At 42.1% G+C, this 10,389-nt stretch overlaps 1 protein-coding gene across 3 annotated transcripts; it reads right to left on the bottom strand.

Annotated features, from left to right (window-relative positions):
* Window positions 1-894: 894 nt before the first annotated feature.
* On the bottom strand, window positions 895-7,154 carry LOC311610090 (galactoside-binding soluble lectin 13-like). Of its 3 annotated transcripts, none has more exons than XM_084860990.1 (5): window positions 5,991-7,154; window positions 4,906-5,116; window positions 4,137-4,213; window positions 3,440-3,650; window positions 895-1,140 (listed from the first exon to the last, which is right to left on the bottom strand). In XM_084860990.1, exons 3-5 carry the CDS (start codon window positions 4,145-4,147, stop codon window positions 1,027-1,029), a joined length of 336 nt encoding a protein of 111 aa, XP_084717116.1. In that variant the 5' UTR covers window positions 4,148-4,213; window positions 4,906-5,116; window positions 5,991-7,154; the 3' UTR covers window positions 895-1,026. The 3 variants fall into 3 exon arrangements, with proteins under 3 accessions (XP_084717116.1, XP_084717115.1, XP_084717114.1); XM_084860989.1 differs by having other exon boundaries at window positions 4,906-5,005; XM_084860988.1 differs by lacking the exon at window positions 4,906-5,116.
* Between the last annotated feature and the right edge of the window lie 3,235 nt (window positions 7,155-10,389).

Raw genomic sequence — 10,389 nt, 5'->3', positions numbered from 1 at the left:
ACCATTCTGTGGGCCATCACAACCAGAGTAGGTCACTACATCATGTGTATAAATTTCCTTGTTTTAACAACAATTTTATCCTCCCTGGTCTACAATCATAACAGTTCATTACCAAACATGTCCCAGGTTTCTGCCCACATAACTCCAAAAAATCTTGCAATTGTTTGAGTACAAGAAAAAAGAGATTCTTTGAGGTAAATCTTTTTGGTTTTCCAACTACTTCTGGGATGAAAACTTTTTAAGTGCTGGCCTTGTCATTTTCTTTATTTTCCCCAGTGCAGCTCATACAGAGCCAGGCACAGTGATAATATATATTAAACATCCTTGGAATAAAAGAAGATTTAATAAATCTCACCTGATTGCTCTCCAAATACAAAGTTCTTTCCCCAACTACCAATTAGAGCTTTGTGGCTTGAGCCAGGTATCTTGGTTTAGTTGTCTGAAATTGGAGAAGGATTTTGCTTTAGAGCACATGTGTCAAACACAAGGCCCGCGGGCCAAATCCAGCCCGCCAGGCCTTGCAATGTGGCCCACACAGCGCTGTCATCACTGCACTCCACTGTCAGTTTATGACATTGTCAGTTTATGACTGTTCAGTAAACCATTCGGCCCGCGATTTAGGCTGGATTTTAGATTTTGGCCCCTTCCCTGATTGAGTTCGACACCCCTACTTTAGAGTGTCCAGAGCGTCTGACATATCCTAAATACTACATAAGGATATTGTCACCAATGTCTTCTCAGACATCTCATGACCCTGTCCATCACTCCTTGTGTCTGAGAAGTATTTATCCTTTGATTTCTTGACCTCTCCCTCAGTACTCTCATGGCCCTCTTAATGTTGAGCACTTAATATTTTTTCTCTTTTTCCCTCAGAAACAAGAAGCAAATCTTTTTAAGTTCTCAGGAGTTTAATGACCAAGTGTGGGGGAAAGGTGAGAACCCATGTTGTTAGCGAGCTCTGGCAATCACAGCATCTCTTAAGTGGAGGAATCTCCTTGTCAATGGGGATTCTGGTCACATCCTTCTCTACTGGACAATCACGGAAGTCAGGGAGACGTCTCTCCACACCTGGATCATCTTCACACTATTTGGCGGGAGTCGATGGGAAAATGTGTAACACTGACGGCCATTTACCTTTATCTGGAAGGGAAAATGTATCATAAATATAGTATGCTACCAAATAAACTTACCGACTTTCTTTCTACTTCTGCTCTATAGACACACCATCCACCCAGAAACTCTCCATCACACTTCAAAAGCCAGTAGATGTGCTTTTTTTTTAAATATATTTTATTGATTTTTTTACAGAGAGGAAGAGAGAAGGATAGTTAGAAATATCGATGAGAGAGAATCATCGATCAGCTGCCTCTTGCACACCCCCTCCTGGGGATGTGCCCGCAACCAAGGTACATGCCCTTGACCGGAATCGAACCTGGGACCTTTCAGTCCACAGGCCGACGCTCTATCCACTGAGCCAAATCAGTTTATGCAAATGTGCTTCTTTTTATAACCTATATTCTGCCACTATTTCAGACAGTTGTTGACTCTATTTTCTGTGATTCTCTTATTCCTCCACTGAAAAGCTACCACTTTCTGTTGCATTGTCTATGTCGGCCAGATCTTCCTTCTAGCTTAGAAGATTCTCATGGCCAGGAACTGTGTCTCATGAATCTGAGTGTCTGTATTCTTTCTTTTTTTTTTAATCCTCATCTGAGGATATTTATTTCCATTGCTTTTTAGACAGAGTGGAAGGGGAGGGAGAGAGAGAGAGAGAGAAACATCAATGTGAGAGAGACACATCAGAGCCAAATATCGTACTTGCAACCCAAGTATGTGCCCTTGACTGGAATTGAACCCAGGATCCTGTAGTCTGAGGGCTGACACTCTATCCACTGAGCCAAAAGGGCTACTAGGGCTTCAATATTCCTAAAGAGGTAGAATTGTACATATGATTTTAAATGAGGATTATTTAAATCAGCTTAAAGCATATGAAAAGATAGCTGGCTTCAATCATAATAAGATGTTAGTTTTTTATTTCTCCATTTATAAAGGTCAGAATTTTTAAATATATGCTTCATTACCATGGCTATCAAAAAAAGTCAAATTTTTAAGGTCTTAGTTTTTCAAATTAAAATTGCACACACTTTTCCAACCAGCTTTTCCATTTCTCTGAATTTGTTCTTTCATATAAGCATTGAGAGGTTGATAATGACAAAAATGTTATATAGAATACAGCTTCATTCATGAGAGCAAAATATGGAAACCACCCAAATGTGCATGAATAAGGGTCAAGTGGAATCATTCTGAGAATGCTTCCATTTGAATACTAGGTGAACATTAAATAATGTGAGGACATCATAAGCGGAATAATTTCTCTAACATACATTTTTTATTATTTTTTATTTTTTATTATGTATTTTTAAGTCCTCACCAGATGATATTTTTTCCATTAATTTTTAAGAGAGTGGAAAAGAGAGGGAAAGACAGAGAGAAATATCAATGTGAGAGAAACCCATCGATTGATTGTCTCCTGCACATGCCATGACCAGGGCCAGTACAGGGAGCAGCTTGCAACCTAGATATGTGCCCATGACATGAATAAAATCCAAGACCCTTCTGTCTGCAGGCCGATGCTCTATCCACTAAACCAAACCAGCTAGAGCAGTGGTCGGCAAACTCATAAGTCAATAAAGACAAATATCAACAATACAACAATTGAAATTTTTTTTGAGAGCCAAATTTTAAACTTAAACTTCTTCTAATGTCACTTCTTCAAAATGGACTTACCCAGGCTGTGGTATTTTGTGGAAGAGCCACACTCAAGGGGCCAAGGAGCTGCATGTGGCTCACGAGCCACAGTTTGCCGATCACAGAGCTAGAGCATCTAACATACATTTTTTTTACAACAAATAAACTCTAGTACTCAATGTGTGATTACTAGAAATACTTGTAACATCATTTATTTAAATAGAAACAAAAGCATATACAGATACATGATGATAGATGATAGAGAGATTGAAAGATAGATAAGTAGATGATAGAGTTGTACAAGCATATAGTATTTCTGTAAAGAGCACAAAAGGACTAGTAACTGTTGCTCTGGAGAGAGGGACTGGATTTAGGAATGTAAAAACACTCAATTGTAAACTAATTATAATTATTTATATGCATATTTTAACAATCTCCTACATGAAAACTGAAAGAATGATAGCACAGGTAGAAAACATGGCTGCAATTGAAGGAGGAAATTTTCCACGATGAAGAATAAGGCATGTGTGCTGATCTTGACCTGAGCATGGCAGTATAAGCAGAGGGTACTCTGTGATGAGAGGGGCAGGAGATGAACCACAAGTGACTCTGGAGGCCAGGCCAGGGAGACCTGTGTCCTCCTCTGACAGCCCTTACAGCCCATGTAGTGGATGCTCCTAGGTACACTCACCTGGTACTCATTTTGAAGCACCGAGATGCACAGCTCAAATGGTTGGCCATCCACAAAAGGCATACCCTCATATTTCTCCTCTGATTTCCAGTCCCCAAACTGACGGCTGTTCATCACCACACAGTTGCCAAAGTACACTCGGAAATAGAAGGCAATGTCTGAGTCCTCTTGAGTTCCAGTGTGGAAATCCACCTGCAGTTCTGGGCTCATGCTGAAGGCAAAGCACGAAGCATGTGGAGCAGGACCCTTCCTCATGGGGCCCACATCACAGACACACACAAACACACCCTTCCCAACTCCTGCTGGGGGAAGGAAGGCCTTCCTGGGTGACACTGCAGTATGTGTCCCTGTGGGGTGCTTCAGCTTGTCCTGCCCCGGCTGGAGAGATGCCTCAACTCTTAGCCCAGGTCTCACACCGAGCAGCAGTCACTGGCCTGGGGTTACTTTTCATGCCCTAGAAATACTGCTGTGTCCTTTGATGACAAACCTCAATTCCTGATCCCAGCCCCCAGACTTCAACACTTACCCACAGACATGCACCTGTAGGTTTTAATCCTGACACCAAATGGGTCTCCAGGAACTACAACTGCATTGTGCTACCATTATGTTAATTACACATTTCAGTACCACTCATGCATGAAGTAACCTCCAAAGCTACAATAACCTCACTTTTTCATTTCCCCACCAGAGTACTCACATGAAAGACATGGCAGGTGTCCCTGTGATTGTCACTGAAGAACCAATGTTCAAGGATGTAAGTTTTGTGTATGGGACCTGCCATGGGAGAAGAGAGTGGATGAGAGGGACAAAGCCAGGTGTGGTCTCCCCTCCTACAACACCCAGGGGCAAAGCAGGATAAACATCAAAGGACAAACTCTGAGGGCCCCCTTGTCCCCCCCTCATAACAGTCAGGACTCTGTGTCCGTGAAGAAATGAGAGAATTGTCATTGAAAGCAAGCTTTCAAGAACCAGGCTTCCTGGATTCTAATTAGGCCTCTTATAGCAATGAGACTGTAGATCACTTACCTGAATTCTCCTTGTCTTCACCTGAGTAGAAGGAGGATTATCAGAAATTCCTACTTCAGAGGGAGCTCTCAGTAACACATGAGCTAGCAGATGTAAAGCCTTTAACCTGATCACTGGTATGTATGGGGTCTAAACAGGGGTGACCTAGCAGAAGGGAAGGGCCCTTTCTGAAGTACCACCCTCTGATCATTTTCCATCTGAAACTGTAGAGACAAGACAAAACTATAACAATATAAATAGTCACGTCGATGAAAAACATTTGTTAAAGGAGAGGGCAATGAGAATGGAAAAGGAGACGCCTGTGTGTGGGCTATATATGCCTCAGAATTTCCAAGGACATGCATGTTCTTTCAGGAATGTGCACAAGTCACTGAGGACACAGCCAGTACTGCACACAGGGTCGGGGGCAGTAACTGAAGAGAACGATTAAAGAAACCTACACATTGTCCATTGGTATCTACTGTTAGCTTTGGACTGAGGTTGATTTTGTTCCTTCCATCTTCAGGTGATCCATTCCCTGAAACCAAGTCCCACAACCACCTTCCCCAGAGAGCCAGGTCACATTTTGTTATTGTTGTTGTTGTTTTTGTTGTTGTTGTTGTTGTTGTTGTTGTTGTTAGGACAAAGCAAGGACTGGCGTGGGGAGGAGACCTGAGGCAGGAGCAGGGGTCACCGTGTGCTGACCTAGACAGGAGATCCCCTGCCCCACAGTCTGAATTCACCTCCCCCAGGTTTCTTGAGAAGAGGCATCTGAGGACTGACTCATTCTGCTCTCATTAGTGCTCAGGGAGGAGTCCTGGGAAACCCACGCTCCCCAAGTCTCCAGTTCTGCCCACCAGGAGACACAATGATACACACGAAAAGACATACCATTACTTAACAGTCACTACCGTGTAGGAGAGAACACTCACATGCAGACACAGCTACAAACATCCACACTTCAACACGCAGTCACAAATTATCACACACAGAGAGAATCACACAAAGTCACATAGAGACATGGGACTCACCATATCACATACCTGCCAACATTCCCTACTGGCATGCACAGTTACTCAACCTATGCCCCAGCTGCATCTCTCTCTCTCTCTCTCTCTCTCTCTCTCTCTCTCTCTCTCTCTCTCTCTCTCTCTTTCACACACACACACACACACACACACACACACACACACACACACACACACGATATTCCACCAGTCATGAACACAAATGTACAATCTCACCCCTTGCACCACACAAACAGTCCTTCATCCCAGTCAGCTATCTATTTCCCACACAAAGTCAAAGTGTCTCAACAGAGTTCACATTCAGTCAGACACCATCTAATGCTGGTGTTGGATTACACTGGCCCAGGGTCAACACACGATTCCCCATCAGGATTCCATCATCATATGCCCAGGGTCTCTCTTCCACACATTCACAACTGCTAAATGCCCCAGATATTTTCATCTTAAACTATCTTGCACTCTTTCCTCCTTCCTTTATGGGACCTGGGATCACTAAAGTCTGTGTCATTTCTACTCACCTGTACCACTGCCATTGTTGCGTCTTCTGCTGGGCAGCTCTTCGTAACTGTGTCTAGTTGTGTGTGTGAGCTGTGAGTGGCAGATTATAAATAATTCCTGGAAGCCCCACCCTCTGGATTCATTTCACTTTCTAAGCCTCTTCTAGAAAGATTTCCAGCATGAGAAGGGGTGGAGTATCACAAATAGAATCAATCACTACGTGTGTCTGGACCTGTCCTTGAGCAGGATGTGTTTGTGATGAGTAGAAATTTCAGTGAGGAAATTGTGGGTGAGGAAAGAGTTGCAGGGAAAATGCACAAATAAGGATGATGTAGTGAGTGTGTGAGTGGGTCTAAAGGCCAGCTTACATGCCTCTCACTCAGTATTTATACAATAGCATGGAACCAACCCAAAAGATACACATTCTTCTTACTGGAACAATGGCAAAGAATTGGTCTTCCAGGAGGTAAGGACTGTCTTCTGCAGGTCTGGGGAGAGCATGGACATTCGTCCTCAGCAGACTTGGAGACAGAGGTAGAGAAAGTCTTTGTGTCACCTCCACTCCCCAGTAGGACCTTGCCTCTGCCCATGCCAATAGTGCATTGTTCTCTCACACACCTGGAACCCAGTCACACCTTCTCACATCTTCCTGAACATCCATGTCAATCCAAATGAGCCCCCGTTTCTCCTTCAGATTCAGAGAAAACTGTGAGTACCTTAAATTCTACTCTGATTTCTTTTGTTCTAGGCCTGTCTGAGAACAGACACAAGAACAGATGACGGGACTTGAGCGACATTTCATTCTTTACCTGTGGTGGAGGACTGAGGAACCTTTTCAAGTTCAAAGCCTGAAATGGGAATTTGAAGCAGGGACATATTCAATGTAATCATCATTGACACAAAATCGTGTTTTCTTTGCCTGCACACTCAACAGTTCATTTCATCCAGTGAGGCTTCTTTCTCCCTGGGGCTCTGAAGAGATAGCGAATAGAGGTCTTTCCGCCATGTGGGGCAGCAAATGGGGTCATTCCCAGCCACTCAGGGTTCCTGCAGAGCAGCTGTCCCTGAGCATCCTCTTAAGGTTATTCCCAAAGATGCTTGTGCCCTGAAAATCCTCAGGAGGGTAGGTGTATCTGTGATAACTATAAGGCACTTGCTTGCATGTGTTCTATTTGTGTATTTATTTAGATGGGGAATCAAGTTATGGAATCAATATAAGGCCTAGAACCTGAAAAAGACACTGTTTAAAAAAAAAAAAAAAAAAAAAAAAAGCTGTTTTTCAGTCTTACTCTGCCAAATTTGGCCTCATCTGTGGGAGTTTTGGAACTGAAAGAGAGACTCGCTCTGAGTAAATACAAGTGGCAAGTCATCATAAGGAAGTTTCAGCTGATTGTCCTTTGTCATTGTTAAATCTGAGATTTGTGGAGGCTTTTTGGGGTGAGGTTTTGCAGTCTCCCATGAAGAAATCATGACAGTAGGAGAGGTGGGATGTTTCTTCCATCTTTTAGACACTGTAGTCAGAGCTGGGACATGTTCACAGTTGAAATCACTTTTCCCATAGCGAAGTGAAACCTGACTAGAAAAACAATAAAATTCTTTCTTTTGACCCCTCCCATTGTCACAGCAAAGAACCACGGGGTGGGAGTTCTTGTCTTCAAATTGACTAAGGAAATGAAACCAAACAAAGGTTCTTATCTTCAGAATGACTAAGGAAATAAAACCAAATATAAGATACAAATACCTTTTGGAAAAACAGTTTTAGCCTTTAAGCTTCACCCCCGTGGTCAGCTTCCAACATACATCAATCAACATGGGACATTAAAACGAAAAATTATCTATTGTATAATAATAAAACTTCAATAAGTTATAATTTAATCATGATAAACTCTTCAATAAATTATAACTCATTCAATTAATAACACATTTAAAGTCATTTTAGCCCTAACCGGTTTGGCTCAGTGGATAGAGTGTCGGCCTGTGGACTAAAGGGTTCCAGGTTTGATTCCAGTCAAGAGCATATACCTTGGTTGCAGGCACAATCCCAATGTAGGGTGTGCAGGAGGCAGCTGGTCAATGTTTCTTTCTCATCGATGTTTCAAATTCTCTATCCCTCTTCCTTCCTCTCTGTAAAAATTCAATAAAATATATATTTTTAAAAACAGTCATTTTAAAAAGTTTAAGTTTATAAAACAATAAATAAAAAACAAATTAAATCAGAATGTTTTCCAAAATTAAGATTCCCAAGTGGTAAAATCAGTTTTGTTATTTTATAAAGTAGGTTGTAAAAATATGTAGAGTATAAATTTTATAACACTTTATTGTGATTTAATAACCTTATTTTTTTAAATAAATCTTTATTGTTCATATTATTACAAGTGCTCCTCATTTTTCCCCCCTCCATTGCTCCCCTCCACCAGGTTCCCACCCCACCCTCTTCCCTTTCCCCACCCCCCCATTGTCCTCATCCATAGGTGCACACTTTATGTTCAGTCTCTTCCCACACCCCCCTCTCCCCTTTTCCCCAAGAATCGTCAGTTCACTCCCCTTCCATACCTCTGATTCTATTATATTCACCAGTTAATATTGTTCATCAGATTTTTTAATTTCCTTGGTTTTTTTAGATTCACTTGTTGAGAGTTACATATTTGTTGCTCATAATTTTTATCTTTATTTTCTTCCTCTTCCTAAAAAACTCCATTCAGCAATTCATATAATTCTGGTTTGGTGGTGATGAACTCCTTTAGCTTTTATTTATTTGTGAAGTTCTTTATCTGGCCTTCGATTCTGAGTGATAGCTTTGCTGGGTAAAGTATTTTGGGCTGTAGGTTCTTGCTATTCATCACCTTGAATATTTCTTACCATTCCCGTCTGGCCTGCATGGTTTCTGTTGAGAAATCAGCTGACAATCGTATGGGTGCTCTTTATAGGTAACTACCTGCTTTTTTCTTGCTGCTTTTAATATTCTCTCTTTGTCTTTTGCTCTTGGAATTTTAATTATGATGTGTCTTGGTGTGGTCTTCTTTGGATTCCTTTTGTTTGGGGTTCTGTGTGCTTTTCCTGGACTTGTAAGTCTAATTCTTTCACCAGGTGGGGGAAGTTTTCTGTCACTATTTCTTCCAGTATTCTTTCGGTATTTTGCTCTCTCTTCTTCTGGGACCCCCATAATTCTGATGTTGGTTCACTTGAAGTTGTCCCAGAGGTTTCTTACATTATCTTCAACTTTCTTGATTCTCTTGTCTTCTTGCTTCTGCAGAGGAGTGTCTTCTGGCTCTTTATGTTCCAAATCTTTGACTTGAGTCTTATGATCTTCCATTATATTTTTAGGACTCTGTATAATATTTTTTATTTCAGACAATGTATTCTTTATTTCTAGTTTATCCCTTTTTATTTCTAGTTGATCCCTTTTCATATCCTATAGGTCTCATTTATTTTATTGACCTTTTCTAAGAAATGCTTTTTTTTAAAATATATTTTATTGATTTTTTTACAGAAAGGAAAGAAGAGGGATAGAGAGCCAGAAACATCGATGAGAGAGATACATCAGCCAAGACAGGTGTGGCTCAGTGGATAAAGTGTCAGCCTGCGGACTGAAGGGTCCCAGGTTCGATTCCAGTCAAGGGCATATACATTGGTTGCGGGCACATCCCCCGTGGGGGGGGTGCAGGAGGCAGCTGGTCAATGATTCTCCCTCATTGATGTTTCTAGCTCTCTATCCTTCTCCCTTCCTCTCTGTAAAAAATCAATAAAAATATTTGAGAGAGAGAGAGAGAGAGAGAGAGAGAGAGAGAGAGATACATCAATCAGTTGCCTCCTCCACACTCCCCACTGGGGATGTGCCTGCAACCAAGGTACATGCCCTTGACCAAAATCGAACCTGGGACCTCTCAGTCCGCAGGCCGACGCTCTATCCACTGAGCCAGACTGGTTTCGGCTAGGAAATTCTTGAAAAACCTTATAAGCGTGGTTTTGAACTCTACATCCAGTCGCTTTTTGTCCTCCATTTCTTTTGTTTGTGATCTGTTTCCTTGTCTCGGCATTTTCACAGCTTCCCTGAGTTGGTAGGGCTTTGTGTGCTAAGGTGTCCTATATGGTTCAGTGGGTCAGTTTCCCAGTTACCTGAGGTGGACACTCTTGGTGCCCCCTTTTGTGGACTGTGTGTATAGCTTTGTTGTAGTTAAGCCTTGCTTGTTGTTGGTATCACTGGGAGGAACTGACCTCCGGACCAATTGGCTGTGAGGATCAGCTGTGTCTGTGCCAGGAGACAGCCTTATTCGACTAGACTTGGAAAACTGTAAAAGCCTCTGTGCTCAGCTTGGATGGGGTGGGGATTCAGGGTGGAGCCTACAGCCTTGGATTCGGGTTAGCTCCGCTCTATGAGGTTCCTGAGTCTCAGTGTTCCTCAGGGTCCTTTGGTACTCA

The sequence above is a fragment of the Pipistrellus hanaki genome (genome assembly GCF_964339955.1).
Source record: "Pipistrellus hanaki genome assembly, chromosome: 15".
In the NCBI taxonomy this organism is placed as follows: Eukaryota; Metazoa; Chordata; class Mammalia; order Chiroptera; family Vespertilionidae; genus Pipistrellus; species Pipistrellus hanaki.
The sequence above is the reverse complement of the archived record's forward strand: the minus strand, read 5'-3'. Positions and strand labels throughout refer to the sequence as shown.

Coding starts and splice junctions, on each gene's coding strand:
- LOC311610090 (XM_084860988.1), bottom strand. Junction 3,651..4,136: donor ACACCTGCCATGTCTTTCAT/GTGAGTACTCTG, acceptor CTTTGCCTTCAG/CATGAGCCCAGAACTGCAGG. Junction 1,141..3,439: donor TGCTTCAAAATGAGTACCAG/GTGAGTGTACCT, acceptor TTTCCCTTCCAG/ATAAAGGTAAATGGCCGTCA.